At 40.0% G+C, this 19,182-nt stretch overlaps 1 protein-coding gene across 3 annotated transcripts in view; it reads left to right on the plus strand.

Moving 5' to 3' along the window:
- The first annotated feature begins 4,136 nt into the window (after nt 1-4,136).
- The window catches only part of dst (dystonin), a 92,362-nt gene continuing 77,316 nt past the window's right edge, over nt 4,137-19,182 (plus strand). The window contains exons 1-4 of one of the 3 annotated variants that reach the window (XM_029520285.1): nt 4,137-4,320; nt 4,674-4,705; nt 5,851-6,039; nt 9,435-9,648. In XM_029520285.1, coding sequence (XP_029376145.1) covers nt 4,137-4,320; nt 4,674-4,705; nt 5,851-6,039; nt 9,435-9,648 — 619 coding nt within the window. Of the gene's footprint in view, nt 4,321-4,673; nt 4,706-5,850; nt 6,040-9,045; nt 9,168-9,434; nt 9,649-10,749; nt 10,902-19,182 lie in introns of those variants that run through there. The other 2 variants (XM_029520288.1, XM_029520290.1) reach the window with 2 other exon arrangements.

The following is a 19,182-nucleotide window of genomic DNA, read 5'->3' on the forward strand; positions in this document are numbered from 1 at the left end:
TACCAAACTCAGCTGTTTCTGTCAAAGATAACGTTGTGTGTCTGGCTTTAACACAAGCTAGGCTAATGGACGTTAGCATTAGAGCTGGACAGTTAGCTTACGTTACAAGCTAACTGCCCTGTTTCTTACCCTGCTCTACGTTTCTCGTCCCAAATTCCCCGTCACCACCTTAGAAAATTTCTCAACCCTTTATTTTCAAATTCTTTTTTCTTTTCCTTTCTGATCACCGGACTGATGCTGACTGGACATTTTCCTACCGAACTTCAGACAACAGAGAACAGGCTAGCATAGCAACAGGGCTTAGGCCAAACCATTTGTTTGGGGGGGTGTTAGAATTAGGAAGAAAACATGTATGTATTATCTCTTTATCTTCCACTAAAATATTTTTCCCTTTTCCAAATAATAGCAGTGGGTGATTCGTTCTTTTACTGGTCTAGTTTGTGGTACGTTCCTGGTGCCGTCATCAGTGATTCATTATTTTTCTAGTCTGTTCTTCTAGTTTGTTCTTTTGTTCTTTTGTTCTTGGACGCTTCTAGTCTCGGGCCATTGCTGGAGGGGTGCCATCACCGGTCTCGTCCTTTTTACTGGGCGTCCTGATCTAGTCTTGGTTCGGTCATCCCGTCTGTGGCATCTAGTCTAGTCTCGTTGTTTTAACTGGTCTAGTCTGTCTAGTCTGGTCTAGTCTGTGGACGTCTAGTGTCTCGGTCCGTTTCTGGTCTGTGGATGGCTCCGGTCTTAGTAGTCATAGTGATAGTCATTACATACATTACATACATATTATACAGTACATACAACATTACATTACACATTACACATTTTCAACATTACATTATCACCCCAGGGTTACATCAGGTCATTAGCATACATTCACATCACCTACCCTAGCCGGGAATCGAACCTTTCCCACCTAGGTGCGGGGCGGCAGCGTTACCACTGCCCCACAGCGCTGCTCGGATTACCCTCTACTCGAGGGCTACTTCACCAGTTCACATTACGTTACGTTACATGACGTCATTACGTGACGTGCTCACCCAGAGTGAGTTGGGATTGGCTCCAGCACCCCACGTGACCTTTTCTTAGCTCCGAGTCCACGCCTGTTGATTTGTTTATAATTTTTTATGAGTAAATAAATACCATGCTTTGTTGTGTATATGCTACAGTTTAACTGGTCGATCATCACAATGACAATTATGTAGACCTAAAGCCTATTTTATGGGCACGTCGTGCAAGAGATAACAGATAATGTGTAGGCTTTCAGGGAAAAATATTTTAATTGTTCAGTGAATGGATCATTGACTTCCGTATAAATCATGCAATTACTCGGAAATAACCCAGGGCATAATGTAATTCCCAGCCCAGGATGGCGCAAAGTTCATACATTCGGCTGGCCAGGATGCTCGTTTGTCATGTGAGTTTCCAAATGAGAGGTAAGTAATAGTTACGTTATACGTCAAAAATAATGTCATCAGTTCGTCAGTCGAGCATGCTAACCAGTTAGCTAACCAGTTAGCTAGCAGTCCATTTCGAAGCGACTAACTAGTGTATGTGATCTGGCAGTGAGGTTTACTTAACGAAGGCTACTCTCGCACAGCTATGCTAGCTGGCATCCATTTACACAAAGATTAACAATGAATGGCCGAACAAATGCATTCTCAATTTATTTTTCATATAATAAATAACATACCAGTAACCTACACATTGGCTTGTTCCATTTCGCTTTCCGTACACCCAGATGGTTTCTATTTGCGTTTCTTCCTTAAGTAATTACGGTAACTTAGCAACTACGCACGACTCAGCAGTAAATCGGCGTAAAGGGGAACAGGAACTTGGGGGGAACCAAATCGGTTAACACACCGGACGTGACTAAAAGCGACAGGAGAATGAAGATGAACATCGCGTTACCTGCTGCTGGGACAGATAGGTACTGCACCCACCAGATTTACTGCTACAGTAAACCCACTACATCTGCCGCGTCTTGTGTCTCGGAGCGCTCCTTTTCAACACGGAGTGTGCCGCACGGACGGGGTTACCGGCTGGTGAGAAAAAACTCCGCCCGTCTGTCTTCAGTCATTTGGTCTGGTATGTGAAGCTGACAGCACCTCTCACAATGTCTTAGCTCTCCAAGTCAGACAAATGAATATCAACTTAACACCTTACTAACTGATACCACATATTTAAGAAATGTATTTGCAGCACTTAACCGTGTATTCATTAGTGTTGCATATTTACAATTTAGTCTGACCCCCTGCAGGGACTTGATTTAAAACTGCCTGTACTTTATGTGAGGTATATGCAACGAAGATCCTGGTACTGTCACTGCTAATTATGCACCTTTAATAAACCTTTGCGCCTAATTTGCAGCATTCAATCCAAAACCTCTTTAGTATGGACTATGCATTTAAACTCATGAGCGCACAGGAAGAAAGATGTCCAGCCCATTACCAGGCACTGTCAATGAGAGAAGCATTACTAACTTTCTAGGGAGAATATACAGCCAAACGTTTTTATTATAGTTTGCTTATTGCTTGGTCCTAATTAAGTGGCCACTGACACACTATTACTAAGCATAGGTTGTCATAAAGCACAGGACTACAATGAACTGCTATACTATAACTGCATCATTGTATAGAAATAGAATAGCATCTGTCTACGACATCAAATTGAAGATGTAGCCACAAACCCCCTATTGTCACTGTCCTGCAGGTGTCACATTCCACAGATGTTTCATATGTGTTTAAGTTTGGCAAATCAACATTACCTCCTCTAGTTTAAATCTGCAGCCAGTTAAAGACCGCCATGACAACTGTTAAAATTGAAAATATTATAAATGGACCCCTCCTGAAATCACCAGTGTGTAAATATTTAGCTTTCCTCTGAATTTATATCGCATCAATAACTAAACGATATAACTTGTGCTAAAGTAGTAACTCTATAGAGGTACATTTGTAGCATTGCACATGCAACCTTATTCAGTGGTGGACAATCCTTGAAGGATTTAAGCATTGATGGAACAATGCTCTGAAATGCCAAGCAGGTTGCATCTTACCACAAAGTTGTTGGCCTCCATGTATGGGAAGTCTGTGGTGAGTAATTTTCCAGTTTACTGTTGGGATAAGTAATTGTTACAATTAATTGTTAAGAAATTGTTTACATTTCACAATTAGGTGAGAGAATTGAGGCAAATTATGACTTTAAAGTAAAAAATGAAATTGAATTGAGGATTTGTAAAATTATAACACCCTTAATATTCTGTCGTGCGGTATCCACAAACATCTATCTTTTGAAATTCAATATATGTTATATTGATTTCTTCCTCAGTAGAACATGCCTTGACATGCACAAATAATATGGCTATTGCATACTGTCCAATGTGTACAACTAATCAATGGTAACCTTTGGTGTTTTGTTTTTGTTTGTTTGTTGGAACTGCCTTTTTAAATTTGAAAATAAAACCTTTTCACCCAGTACATTTTAATTGGCTGAGTCTTTCATCCAACCAAACATAAAACCATTCTAAATGTCATCAGTCCATCAAAAAACGATATAATCCACGCTGGATTATGATTACATTTGATTTCTATCCCCCCACCCCCCCAATCCTGCAAGTATCTGTGCATAGCACCTGTCATTGGAGGGCCTGCCAGTAAAGCAGGCTAGGCTGTATATGTACTTATAATAAACAAACTCAGAGATGTTGCACTATCAGTAACAATGATCATGATATTTTACTGACATTTGAAATAATCCTATGTGGTAGACTGAGAATGCAAACTTTAATACATCATGTCTGTATGTGAGGCAGAATAAGCCTGCTCTAACTATTACAGCATCATCCTCGGAGCTGTCCACTCTGCAGCACAACACTGCGATGCTCGGATGAATCTGCTGACTCTCCCTGTCCCCGTTTGAGGGGAAAAAAAAAAAAAAAAAATAAAACTTGCGTCTCTGCTGAGTCATACATTGTGCCTCGCAATAATGGTATCAATAGTCTGAGCTGTCTACTTTGAACCTACAGGCTTGACACGGTTTGCTGTGCGATGCTTTCACGTATGTGGCCCGGTGCCTTTATTTTCGGTGTAGCGTCAGGAGAGGAGCCAGCTGTCTGAGGCTGCGGGATCTGTCCTACATCTCGCCTTATGATGATCGCTGCGGCGTTTTTGGTGCTGCTGAGGCCGTACAGTATTCAATGTGTATTGCTACTGTTGCTGCTTTTGCTCGGGACTATTGCGACTATTTTATTTTTCTGCTGCTGGCATCGCAGGCTCCGTAATGGAAAACATCCAATAAAATCTGTGCTTTCCGGACGCTCCAAGAGCCGCGGTGAGTAGATCAGGCCAGCCGCATCTCCTCATCCTGCCAGCTCATCACATGTGCACATCTTTTCATGTCTTTATCTTTTTATTTCCATTGTCATGGTTCTGTTTTTATTGTAGCAAGTAATGTAAGAGTAGTAATTACACCTTTAATGTCTGTGCTGATCAGACGGAACTCTAATGAAGGTGTTAATTCAGTCAAGGCTCTGGATAAACTCGCCTGAAATATCTTAAAGTTATTAATAGGCTATATTAAACCAACGTGTTTGTAGCATGTGACGTCATGTGTAATTTTAAATGGTAACATCCGCATATTAACTTCGTATCATCTGATCCTAACATGTGTTATCTTTTCTGTAGTTGGCCTCCGAACGCACCATTTTCGATCAGAGGTAGGATGAACTTTTTACATTATGCGCTTGAGTCAGTCATGATGTGTAATAGCCAGGAGAGGTCAGACTCCGTGTGCGATCTGCATGATCTTTTCTGTTAAAATGTACCAAATGCTTCGTGGCTGCGTGACTATTTTAAGCACCATGGTGTGCGCAATGCGCATGTGTTATCAATAAATAATGTGGGTGATTTTGCAGTTTCATACTTTAAGGTGGGTCGAAACTCTTACCGGAGTGTTCTCAAGATCGCATTGCTTTAAACTCAGATTTACTCTACTCGGTAGAAAGCATTCACAGATGTGTGATTCTTAAGCTTCTTTTGCCTTCATGTTTCATCGTCTATGAGTCAAGTAGATACTTAGCCGTTCTGTTTCCGTTCGCACATATTTTTCAAAATAAAATCTGACATAGAGCCTGTAAAGCTCTCAACTGCATAAAACAGATTGAAACCATTGTCACTGCACAGCTGGCTTTTAAAATTTTATGGGTTTTCTTGTAGCCTGTAGCCTACTATGGAAAAAGCTGTCTTGTTAGACTCTTCCAGTAACTGATCCTCATATCATGATACAAAAACCTTAAAATAAAAGATTAAAGGGAGTTGGTGTTAAAGAATTTTTCAGTTTTATTGTTATATATTAAATTTACATTTGACACTGATGCATTTTGTCTTTTTCTGGTGATACTTCTTGTGATATGAAATCAAAAGTGGCAGAAGCTTGCCATCCATTGCAGGTTACGTTACTGAATCACAGGAAACTGTATCATTACCAACTCAGAGCTGTAGTGGGGAGTATTCAGTATCACGTTCAAGGACAACAGCAGGACAGTTACTGGGAACAGTCTCTAATCATTGCCTTCAAACATAAAGTCTAACAATAGAGAGTTCCTAAAGAAAAACTTAGAGAGGCTCTCGAGAGGGGGATTTTGAGAATTGCGTCTGCTACAGTGAAATATTTGCCTTTCTGTCCTGTGTAGTGACAAGAAATGCTGCATCACCTTCCTCTAAATGGTCTGATTGAAAGACTGCAACAGCCCCACTTGCATCACAATTATATCTATATTGCAATGAAGCTTTTAATTTTTCTTCCTAAATCTGTTGAAAGACAGATATGCTATGTGCTTGACATTTGTCCATTGTTTCGCAGGGCTTCAGGCACAGTCCACGTCACGCAAGAAGGAGCATACATGCTCGAGTGACAGAGGAAAAACCCAGTCTGGTCGAGGTTCCTGAGAGTGAACTTGATTCATCAGCCACTTTAAGAAAACGCAAAGTGAAGAAGAGAGTCTTACCAGAATTTTACCAGTCTGTACAAGTCACGCCCACACGCAAGCCTGTAGGTACCCCCTTAGCCGTAACCACGACTAATTCTGATGATAAAGTGATACTATGTTTTGCTTGCTCCCTTCCACAGAGACTCCGTTGTGCCTTTGAAGCTGGTAAGGATTCAGTAACTTGCTCAAGGACACAGGGAAAGTGTTTGTCTTCAGGGCTTGAAACCTCTGTGGGCTGTTTAAAGATGGTCTATTTCCAATGTAGGGCCGATGAAATCAAAAGCTACTATGTTGGTATCATGTATCTACAGGTGCATTTTCTTGTTATTTGTCATCTTATGACAAATACGTTGACCATAAATTTTAACACAAAAGAAAATAACATTTGTCTAAAGAGGAAAACTGCTCCTTGAGTAATTTGCAAAAAAATGTTTCAAAGCATAAAACAATTGTAGATTAGCCTTATATTTAACTTGGTTCAAAAAGGATGCCATAGATTCATGCCTGACAATAACTTCTGTTTTCAAATTCAACCACACTGGTCCAGTGTAAAAACAATGTGTTGCAGTACAATTTATTTTATTTCCATTTCCAGTGTCTCCATTTTAACAGATCCCATAATATTTGTTGATTTCATCTGGGTTTGTAGTCATCCTAATCGACTTGGTAGCACATGCCATCTTTAATTCATTTGAAGCCTGTCAACAATTCGCCATTTTGGCATGAAAACATAAAGGTTGTTTGATTGAAACTGACTTCAGTTTTAGGCCTTCAAATGTTCAAATCTCAATCCTGATGAATCACCTGTGAATTAAACACCCTTCTTCCAAAGAGGAGCATACTCACTCTGCTCCAATACTTTTATCAGCTTCAGATAATGTCTTGAAACACTGGGCTTTACTTGGAATGTGTACATGAGGGGACATAAATCAAATAGCAAAACCATGACCCACCCCCTCAGCTTTTCTTGGCTTTCTTTATTTGAGAATATGAGAAAAGAAATATCACAACTCTGGGTGTGTCTAATACTTGAATGCCAGTTATTGTATCCAAAATATTAAATATCCGCCGCAACTTTTATCCTTACTAAACATCTATAGCCATAACTGTTATATGAAAATCAAATTTAAGGCAAGACTTGACATGAAGCAGATGTTGAACTGACAGACTTGACTGTTCCAAGGAAACTTGATTTGTGTGACCATGTTGCAATGTCATATATCTGTTCTGTAATACTGTAGATAAGACACACAAACAGATTGGGGCTTTTCTTATCGCTAATCTCAGCAAGATACTTATATGTCAACATGACTAGAGCCTCAAATCACAGAGGACAGAGGATCATATCACATCATGTCTCCTGTAACACAATCCAGCCATTAAATATGCCTAGGTTGCCACCAGATTAACATGCACATTAATTTGTTATTGTTGTAACTGACTCCTTTCAGTTAGACTTTTTGTCACAGTGGGTGAAACAAAACCAACATGTTTCAAGCCAAGGCTCTGTTTGCTAATGTGGCTATTTAGTGATAGTGGATTGAAGAAGACAACAGGAAAAAATGATTTGGTGATGTATGGACTCATGGGAGCGCCATGATGTCATGATGTTACTGTAAGTGAGCAGACCTGAACATGTGGAGCAACATACACTTGGGCAGGCCTTGCTCAATCTACCATGCATCATTCATGATATACTGTGCGCATGGAAAAAATTGATAATCCATAATGGCTGCCTTATTACCACAAAGCATTATTTTTGGGTGTTCTTTCATTGATAACCCCTAAACCAGTACTATTAAGTGCATCTTATTATCTGTGCTCTTTAAGTGTATTTAATGCCACCGACACCTTCAGACTGTAGATTCTTTAAAGAATTCTCTCAGGGTGTAATCAAAAATCATTTAGGCTTTTTCACTGCTGAATGTGATGATTTAGCTTTTCACAAAGATACTTATAAAGGAAGGTACGATGTCCTTCCTTATTTGGAAGAAACTGAATAACAGACTTGGGAGCGAATAGCAGCCTAGACAAATAATTACTCCATGATAGTCCACATTAACTTCCCCAGAACCATGGAGTTTTTATGCTTTTAATGGGAGGAATAATGAATAAGCAGAAAGCTGATTTACCCAAAAAAAAAAATTAAGCTGCAAAGTCGGCACTGAGTTTTATCCTGATGAAAAGTGATGCAATGATAAAAGGCTGCTATTGTTAGCACCATGTTACTCATCAGTGACCCTGCACCGCATCTAAAACAGATGTGTGAAAATGCTATTTTAAACCAGAACTTACTAAGAGAAGCTTTTGAAGTTTATCTATTTAATTTACATTTCATGCATTCAGATGAGTCTTTTTAATATCAACATAGGATCATTGCAGCGACTCTCAGACTGCAGTTCCCTTTTATCATTAAGCAAATAGGGTGTCATCATACAGGTATTTTGCACCCCACCCATCTCCCTCTACATCAGGCTGTGTTAACCTGCATTTGCTCTGTTGCTCAATCTCAGGTGTGTCAGGGCGCAGCAGGACGCTCTCATAATTTTCTAGTGTTTTATTTCAATTCTAGTTACAACTGGAAAATATCTGCTAATGTTCAAGGAATAATAGACCAGTCAGAGATGAGTCTGGACAGGAATACAATATAATTGCATAACTACATCTTTCTGGCCAAAGAGGTTCAAATGGGTTTAAAATTAAACCCGGTTTAATCCAAGTGTATTCTTTTATTCTGCACCCATGATCCTCTGGATCCTCTCAGGTAATTATCAGAATGTAAATAAACGCTTCCACCCTTTCCTCCGGTGAACGCACCGTTTTCTAACCGCGGGGAGCGCCTGTCCTCTGATTACCCCCCGCTTCGGGAGGCATTAGCAGGCAGTCAGCGGGGATGGCGCTCTAACGCCGCCGTCTCTGTCTGAGGGATATGACGCTCTCCCCATCACGGTCCAGCTCTGCCTCGACAGCACACAGCGTACCATTCCCTCAGCCCTCTGGAGATCTGACATCACCCCACATCCTCAAAGCTCCGGCGGCCGGAGCATCCTTCAAAAAGGGCGTGGCGCCGACACATTAAGGCCCCGAACGTGCGACCGAAGGGTGGACAACAAAAACGCGCAAATAGGACTGTTATTTTTCCTCTTTCATTCTCCCCTCTTCCAGCTGACAGGTCTCCATGTATACAGTGGTAAGTCTTATTGTTGACCTGGCGGGGGAGCCATTTACTATTGATTTCATATCGCCTTTATTTGGCTCAATCTCTAATTGTTGTGGTTGTCTGAGAACCGCTGGTTGGTGTCCTCACACCTCTGCGCTCATATTACGCACTTTGACCCGCGATGGTGAGAAACCATTTGATGTGCTTGTTCCTGTTATTTTCATACTGAGAGTGAAATCCAGACAAGCATCGTTCATGTTTGCTCCCCTTTACCTCCTGTTTTCTTTTGTCTCACAGAGCTCCAGTTCGGGGAACCCTTCTCTCCAATGCTCCATGTCTTCCTCCGCGGATTTCTCAGACGAGGATGATTACAGCGCTAAATCCGGGTCAGCATCTCCGGCTCCCGGGGACACTTTACCTTGGAACCTGCCCAGACACGAGCGGTCCAAGAGGAAAATCCAGGGAGGCTCCGTTTTGGATCCGGCAGAGAGAGCCGTGCTCAGGATCGCAGGTGAGCGGCTGAGCCCTTATTGTCGACTTAACTGACTGAGAAAAACAAAGCGTGTATGAGCTCACAGACACCTATTACCACATATAGACATTTACATATTCCCAGTTTTATTTGGGGACCTGAGCAGGGTCTGCAGTGACGCTGACGTGACTTGTGGCTCATGTGATGGTATTAGCCTGTTGTAATTTAAAATAAACCGAAAGGGTATTGGATTTGTAGTGTAATAAACGGGAAACAACTGCATTTTCCATTGTGCTACTTTTCCTCCAATTAGCAGCTCATTCTATGAGGAAAAAAATATATGTGGCCTTGATTAGAAAGTTTTTAGTCTATATCGGACAAAATAATAACACGTGCTCACTTGTTGGTTTCCCATTTCATTAAAACCCTCAGATGACTAAAATTTAGAGCAAGTCATTTAAAACATTTGATCACGACACTCGCTCTTTCTCCACATAAGAAATAAAGTCCATCAGGTCCCACAACCTTAAAATCGATCCATGAGAGCTGTGGGTGATATTTTCAATGAAAGCTTGCAGCTTATGTGGACTCAAGTGACAGCCGTGACAGCTGATGGGCCCCCGGCAGCAAAGGGACCAACAGCAGTACCCTGCAAATGTTCCAAAGTTGTTTAAAGTCCCTGGCAGGTGGACAACGTCGAAAAAGAAAGTGGTCCATGTCACGAGCCGGTACAGAGACGCCTGGGTTTATTGTGACACACTGTAAAAAGTGAACAGCTCATTCAGCTGCTTTTCACAGGTTAGTTTGCACCGTGGAGGAAAATCGCGTTTGCGGACCGTAGACTTGGTGAGATTGATTCTGTCGCGAGAAGACCGTCAGATCCAAAAGTCGTTTGAGGTGGAATTTACACTCGGTCCTGTGCTGATTGGCTTGGTAAAAACGGGCATTTTTTGCAGTGTATCATGTCCTGCAGTCCTTCCTATCAATCCGTGAACCCCAGAGAGGAAGTGTGGTCTATTGGACGGAGCGCAGACAAGGGAGGGACATAGGGCGTTTCCTTTAGTGCAACAACAGCGCCGATCACTCTCGGCTCCTCAGCACACATGCACACAAACACACTCATACATTTACACATATACACACTCACATACGCACTCACACGCTGTCCGCCACCAGTGAGTGTCCAGTCTGTGTATAACGGGTTATGGCTCAGTACGCACCGCTGGCTTATGTGCTCTCCGACGAACAGGAATACCTCCAAGCATATGAAGATGTTCTGGAAAAATATAAAGGTAGGATCGATGCTAATTGAATATCCTTTTATTTGGGAATTGGTGCGAGGAGGAAATTGTCTGACTGCTGCTTGACAGCTCGATAAACGTCATCCTGCGCCCCCCTCTCCCTCTGGTGAATGGCTGATCTTGGTGTCTTTATCCCGGCAATGGAAAAGTGGGAATATTTCCTGCATGACATCACGTTTAGGCAGATTTTTGGTAGCCAAAAAAAGGCCTCATTATATGATCACGGCTGATCATTAGATTACAGGATATTCTCTCTTGTTCAGCCAGTGTAGGAAAATACTGAGCTTGAAGTGTCTGGAAAAATGGGTAAGACAGACAATTAATGTGTCTGCATTGTTTACTGAAAAAACTAAAGGGGATTCAAGTCTGGTTTTTGAGTAAATACATGTACAATAATACAAATGTTTTTATACATTTGTACATTAATATTGCTTCGGTGACCTATGTGGTTTCTTCAGGCAGACAGGACAATGACATAGCAGGATGAAACGTTAGCTCATATCAGTGGCTGGTGCCACTTCATGTAGTTGATCCTTCTGTGACAATCTCATTAATTAGAGCAAATCAGTCACTCATAAGTGATTTATGTCATTCAGTGACTGTGCGATACCTCAAGCCCACTGACAAAATCATACACATGTACCATGAGGCCTGAGGACATCCAGTGGAGCTCAATTCAAACTGACAGCAGCGGTTTTAACTCTTGCATTTCCCTTTCACTCAGGCTAACAAAGTAAAACAACAGCACAATAACTAACCTAGACTGTGGCCCATTGTAGTACATGCTTGCCATGAGCAAGTTCTATTAGCAGTGCAGTCTTTATAGCCAGTGGTAACAGTCAGCTGTGGTAGAAAGCTTAAACGCCTTGACAAGGCTTTTAATGGGATCATATGATGTACCGTCATCAGGAATCTTTAACTGTTTTCTTCAGGCAGAGGAGTTGTGACAGAGAGTGAAGTTACTTTTTTTTCTTGCTTTCAGTAATAACGGGTCTGTGATTAGTTTTTACATGTTAAACATTGATTTTTCGGAGATATATAACTCCCCGCCAGCTGGTGCATGAACAATGAATGTATCAAAGAGGGGTAAGGCATTCTTTGTATTTAAAACAAACATTTTTATCAACCTTTTTCCAGATGTATGCAGTGGTATGGTCATTAATGTTTTATTTGTTAGATTCAAATTGCCAATCATTTTGCAGACTGAGAAAATAATAATAAGAAAATAAATTCTGTCAGTTTTACCAGCCCTGTTGGGTTGAAGGAAAGTTATATTTAGCTAACAAGCTAATCATTGGCAGCAAAAAATGTTTCAGCTTTGATTGTAGAAGCCAAAACATTTAGTCAACATTTATTTACCAGGGCCCAGTTAAGGAAAGAGGCACTAGACTGTATCTAGTTTTTTAACAGACAGAATTCAGAAGAACTTCTTAGCAAAGTCGTGAGCCGCAAGCTTGTCGTATAACGTCGGTGAGTGAGATGACAATAGTTGATAAATTTGAAAGTAGAAGAAAAAAAAGTTTAATTTTATGTGAATACAGGTGTGGAAAAAATGGATCTTTGCTTGAGGAAGTTAAGGTTTATAAAACCATATTACAGTGTATTTCAGCCTAAATGGCTAAGTGATGAGGCTAAGAAATGTATATTTACATCTGACCAATTACCTACACGCTTAAAACTATTAGTCTTCCCATAAAGCATTTTGTACCCTAAATCTTTGGCTTGTTTAATTTTTCTACAGATATTGTTGGCTAACTCTTGGAAAAAATACCTATTTAGATTTTTGAAAGTTTTATTTGCAGTTGGTGGGATCAGCCAGAGCCCCAAGCTTCTCTTCATGTGATCTTCAGAATATCAATGGGACACATTTTCATAGCAAGAGCATCAACAGTAACCAACCAAACAGTCCAGTAAACAAACAGCATGTGGGCCATCTGTAAAGTGTGGAACAACTTTTGCTTTGTCCCCTAAAATCAAGATTTAAGATGTATTTATACATGGCATCGGAAGTTTAGGCAAGAGGCACGGTTCGCATCTGTACTGGTGGCTCTGTGAGTTATGTGGGTGTTTGTAATTGGTAGTTTGATTTGGTTTCAGTCATCAAACACATTCTGAAAAATGTAAGCAATCAGTTTCTGGAGACAATACCGAGGTGGAAAAAATAAAAATATACAGTCTTCATGGTAATGAATCAGCAGCACACATGACAGATGCACCTGCTCACCTCCAGAATGACCATAAGTGAAAATCAACAGATTTTTTTTTTTTTTTTTTTGAGACAGTGATAAAAGATTCCCATTGAACAAAAGCATGCATGTCGTTCCTACTGCTACAACTGTGAGAACGCCATACTAATTATGTATTAGTGTTAATTATACACTTTATGACAGAATTGCTTTAGGCCCAGTTGAAATTCAATGCATGCTTTACAAAAGACTCTAAACTTGAGGAATGAGTTAAAGACGTAGTTTTCTTTGCCGCCCACAACACTTAAAGCCGCTGGGTAGTGGCTGCCTGGGATTGCACTGTTCTAGCAGAGCCTGCTTGGTGGGTAGTCAGCATGACGCGAGTGTTTGAGTTTCCCAATAGATGATCATCTTTTGCCATAAGGGACGATATAAAGGATTACACATTTGGTGGTTCAGTCAAGTCTTCTTGCAGTCACTTAATTTTGTTTCTAAGACCGTATGCCGTATGCCGTATGGAAAACAATACATTGATTAGATTGGAAGGAGGATATATTTCTAGAACTGGGCCAAAAATTTGCATGCTTTGTTGTTTCAGAGAAAATTTGGGGTAAAAAAGAAAAAAAGAAAAAATTAAAGGTGGAGAAGCATTTTGATTTTCAAATTAGTAATAATTAGTATTTTCAAGTAATTTCAAATTCACTTATCAAGTCTGAAAAGAATATTAGAAGATTTTTTCAAGGCTTCAGATTTTAGACATATGTCATTTGTATAGGCTGTTTCATATCCTTTCAGTAGACGCCCAGAGACAACACTAGTCTGGAGGATGGCTCTGTAAGTTGTGTATTAAAGGAGGGTGTGGTCTCCTACTAGCTTGCTGACATTTCTGTTTGTGAATTACTGCAGTCTTCATCATGATTTAATCTCTTCTTACAAATAGATTTGTGTAGAAAAAATAAAGAATGCCTTGTTACATTTCGAATTATACTTTTCAAAATTATATCATCATGTACTATGAAATACCCCTGAGTGAGAAGGCATTGTGTTTTTTGCACAGTCACTGCCTTTGTCCATCCTCCTGAGCCGTGCCCAGCCCATCCCCACTGCTCTATGTCGACAGCCCACTCATCACATTCAAATGGCCTGGTGGCCCACACATGCAGCAGGCTGCTTCTGTGGAGACTGTCTGCTACCGTACAAAAGACACTTTGTTTTTATGCAAGCAGTATCCAAGTTCCACAGACTTGCTCATGTGTCAAGCTGATGATGGTGACACTCCTCTTTTGGCTTTTCATTGAGGCCTAAACGTGAAGGAGCCACTTTTTGAAGACGGTCCCTTTTTATCTAGTTCAACCAACAGATTAATGTTCAGTACTGCATGGTGCACCGCTAGCCGTTGTATAGGCTCCCAAAAAGAGGAATATGCTTCATATATTTGAATTTTAACCTCTTTTCTGATTGGTAAAATGAACGAATATGAGTATTCACTTCGCTTCTGTCAGCCAGCCTTTTTCTAATGATTTGAAACAAACCTGTGTGTTGGATTTGATCTAAAAAAATGTGACCAAACATGATTTAGATAATATAATTGCCTGGCTGTCTAATTACACGACAGTATGTGTTCTTGAGTAATTTTAAAATTATCATAGCCAGAAGTGCTAATAGCTAATTAAGAGCATTAGATATTTGGATCAGTTTTCAGCTCTAGCATGAGTTCTATGACCTCATCATAACATTGCGCAGAGGCTGATTTGGGCCAATGAAAACAGCTGCTTCTGGTTTCATTTTACAGGTTTCATCAGTATGTGTTCTCACATCAGAATGCAAGTTCTCTGCAGTCAGAAAACAAATGATTGATGTTATTGTCCATCAGTTTGCTGAAGTTTTCTCTAAAATTCATTAACATTTAATACACATTAGAGTAGAAATACTTAAGCTAAAACATAATGTTCTTGTTGCCAGTGATGTGATCAATAAATTTAATTTTAAATGGGCTGTGTAATCTAAACAAGGGCTCTCAGAAAGCTACTGCTCCATCAGTCTTTAAATGAAGAAATATATTTTATATTTAGTCTTCAATAAAGAGACTTCAAATATCGACAAACAGCACACAGTTCTCCCCTTTTGGATTTAGTTGATGAATATTAGTAACATATCACATATTAATGAAGATGATTACATGAAATATAAGTTTAGTGTCACATTTAGTCGCATCGTGTCTGGGATTGAGTGTGACGCTTGCTCACTGTTATATTTCTGAATGTTGTATTTATATGCTGTCATGGTGACCAAAACCAGTGTGACTGAACATCATTCCACAGCTTTGCTTAGCTCCTCTTACATGAGATCATCTTTTGAGTCTATCCCACCCCTGACTCATGCTCAGTTGCTTTTCCTCTCCCACTCCAGCAGCACCACCCATCCCTTCTGAATGCAGCAGATGCTGGGAAGCTATTCCCCACTAGCAGCAGGAAACAGGTTTCCTTTTGCCACTTTTTATGGGGTGGGCAAAAAACTGGCAGCGCCATCCAGTTTTATGTCAACTCCATAACATAGAAGCTACTGTTTTATAACTGTTGTGATGTTCACATCGATTTGATTATATCGAGACCATTTAGATCATAGGAGTAATTTTTTGGAGTGCCAATTAGTTGGAAGGGGGTTCTAGCGTGAAGACACAGATAGGTGATGAATTCAATGAAAATGTGAACAAAACAAATCATAATACTTTGATTGTGGATACAAGGGACCACTGAGTTTAGATTTTTTTTATTTGGTATGTATATAGTACAGCATTCTGCATAATTGAGGTGGGATGGTGGAAGTGATTTCCATGAGAAAATTCTCTCATATTTGTGGCAGTTACAGCTGGTACACATATGGAGGCTAGTATTTGAGTGTTAGCGGAGTCTAAATGTTTGTGTGTGTGTGTTCATATTAGTACCATTAGTGTATGTGCCTATCCCATTACTTGTTGTTAATACTTCCTCTTCCTCTCCTTGACTTTGCTGAGTGTGTCTGAAGTGACAGCTCATGCCCAAGGATACTTTTACAACTTCACATTCACCTGACAGTTACAGACAGCGTTGACTCAAAAAAAGACAGATAAGATAATAATACTCTCTTCATTGATGCTCAGGCATTGCACCCCTTTTTCTCGCAGTCTTCTTTAGGCTCCAAATCTAAAACAAAGCAAAGGCTGAGTTGGGGAGCTGCTTTGAAGGCTTGGCAACCTGTTTCAGTACAGCACTGTTCCAGTTCCACATTTCAGACTCTGCCCTACCCATCTGAGAAGAGTATTCTCACTTAGAAGGAATGACAAAAACTCTTCACTGGTATTTCACCTCATCGTCTCACTTGTATTTTTATTTTTATTATTTTTTTCTAAACAGGTCCCACCATGGCAGTATAGTTATTGAAATGCAGTGATGGCCATAATTTGTGCTGAGTGACCACTTCTCGGGGTCTCTGTTGTAAAGGGCATATCATAACATTAAATCGCTAGTGTGACTGATCTGAAAATTGCTTCACTTTGATGCAGACTAACATTTTTCAGTCAGTTCAATCACTATTCTTCAGTTGTGAAGTGATAGTGATTTCTACGTTTCCACAGTCTGAAGTGACTTCAAGTGTTTTGTTTTTTTTCTGGATTTGACTTAAAAAAAAATAACCAAGACAATTTTTCGATTCCTAAAATACTTGCTGATGTGTTGATCAGTTAATAAGTTACTCAATTATTCATTGCAGTTCTACTTTAATTTATCAATATGGCCATTGCTAGCATGTTAGCTTCCCGATTCCAAACTTTGATTATGACACCATTACCTATTTCAAACTCTGCCACTGCTATATGAACTTCTACTCAAAACAAACCAAATGGGTCTTTGCTCACGGAAGTTGGAATTAAACAAGAGATGTGAAATGAGAGCTGTTGAGCAAGAATGTTTCGCGGGTCCTTGTCATATACTGGAACGCTGAGGGCTTTTCTGTTTAGACTCTGTCTGTTTTGATCTCCTTCCCATACGAGGTCAAAAGGATTATACAGGCTGGATTTTGATTGCAAGGACTTTTTGACTCCGCTCTGCTTAGAATCATGTGAGGATATTTTAGGCATCCTGATGCAACAAGATGCCAAAAGATGCCACTGGTCCCCCAGTGAAAATGCAAATCATTCTCTGGAAAACAGCAGCTTGTCCGTTCACTTGTGCAAAGAATTTTGTAAAAATGTCGTAATGAAAGTATGAAGTGTGTTGCTGGTTCAGTTTGCATGTTCATGCATATTTACAACCAGTTTCATGTCCTGAATAACATCTAATTAGAAGCTCTTTATAAATATACAAAAGCCCTACCATTCAACTGTACCATAGACATAAACTTTGTTGATGTTTGTCTGTATAGAAATGAAGGATGTCACCTAAGGGGCAAAGATTATGTGGCCTGCAGTTTCATTTGCAGCATGGTTTAGAGTTGTAGCTATTTATAACTGTGCACATGTGCTTCTCTGAGGTCTACAAATAAGCGTCTCAGGGACTCCATAGCTGTCTGTGTCAGTGCTCTGGTCGACACTAGGCTGGTGCTTGGCTGGGTCTATAACCTGGGAAATCAAAGGCATAAAAGAGTGTTGACACTTTACTATACATTCAATAATACCTTAATTAATACATCATGGTGTAAATGAACACTTGTGTCCTAATGTCAAGCGGTGCAAATGTAACGTGAGAGACAGGTGGTTAGTCAGGCTTTTTACATGATCCTTCAAACATCAACCCATTAAAGTCAGAGGTCACAAGCTGTTGGTTATACTCAAAGCTAGTCCTATACTTGAAGTGATGTCAGTCATCCAACTAACTGAGTTGAAAGTGAGTGATGTTGTAACACTAAACATTATAAGGAAACCTTGTGTAAGACATGTTAGGCATATGAAACAAATCTAATGGTTTCATTTTGTGTCGATATAAATAGTTTATAACCACTCATAAAAATGTAAGAGAATATAGCAGTTTCTGTTTTACTATAGCTATTCTCCAAAGATCCTCAAGAGGGCATCATACTGCTAAACTCACCCTAATGTTTTTCAGTAGAACAGATACAGAAATAATTCATTGTTTTGCATATTCACCTGTTCTCTTCTTATATTTCTGTTTATACCACTCACATCAAAGATTTAACATGGAGGGCATAAATAGTGAAAGCCAGCTGATATCTGACATTAGCTGATGTGTGATGTATTACGTGTGTCTGTCATCAGCAGTGTGTGAGGCACAGTAGCCTATGGCTGACAACATCTGATGGTTGGTTGATGGCACTTTATCACCCAGTCCTTTGCTCTAAGCTGGAGAGTTTTTCCTGCCAATCTATATTCATGAGTTTCTCAGAGGGAATGTATATATTATGCAGCACAGCTCTTAGATGTGGACATTACAAACCAAATCAGTGTCCTGCTGCAGACTGCGCTGTTTTACCTCTGTGATTCAGCCTCACTGTAGACTCACAGGGACAGGGACATGGAGCAATGGCACAGCAACACCGCTGGTAAAAGTCTCTCCCTGCATCACACTTTCAATATGACGACAGACAACTTCATTTCGATTCTTTCATTGATCACATTTATTGAGTTGTTTTAGTCAGACCAAGTGCTCCTCCATTTATTTGATATTTTAGCCTCATGTCTAGCATGCTTTGATCTAGACCATCATAGTAATTGTCAACCCACTTTATAATTCTCAGCAGCTTTTTAATGGACTATTTTTAGATTAACTAAATATAAAAGATCTACAGAGAATACATTCACTGGATTCTTAAGGTGGCTCTGTTGTCCTGGAAATGTGCTTTGTCTGATCTAAACATTAGAATTAGACTGAGCAGCTACACAGTAGACAGATGATTACCAAAAGACATGCTAACCTTTGATCATTAAGTCTATATAGTTGTCGAACAGAGTTAGATTGCTCAAGATACATATGATAAGATATTTACATTTATCAACAGAGCTGCAAGATAATTATATGGTACCTTGGCCTTAAATAACAGCTTAAACAAACTCAACTCTTGAAAAATGTCAACAAGGAACTTTTTGTCTTTCCCTC

The sequence above is a fragment of the Echeneis naucrates genome, chromosome 15, assembly GCF_900963305.1.
Source record: "Echeneis naucrates chromosome 15, fEcheNa1.1, whole genome shotgun sequence".
NCBI lineage: Eukaryota > Metazoa > Chordata > Actinopteri > Carangiformes > Echeneidae > Echeneis > Echeneis naucrates.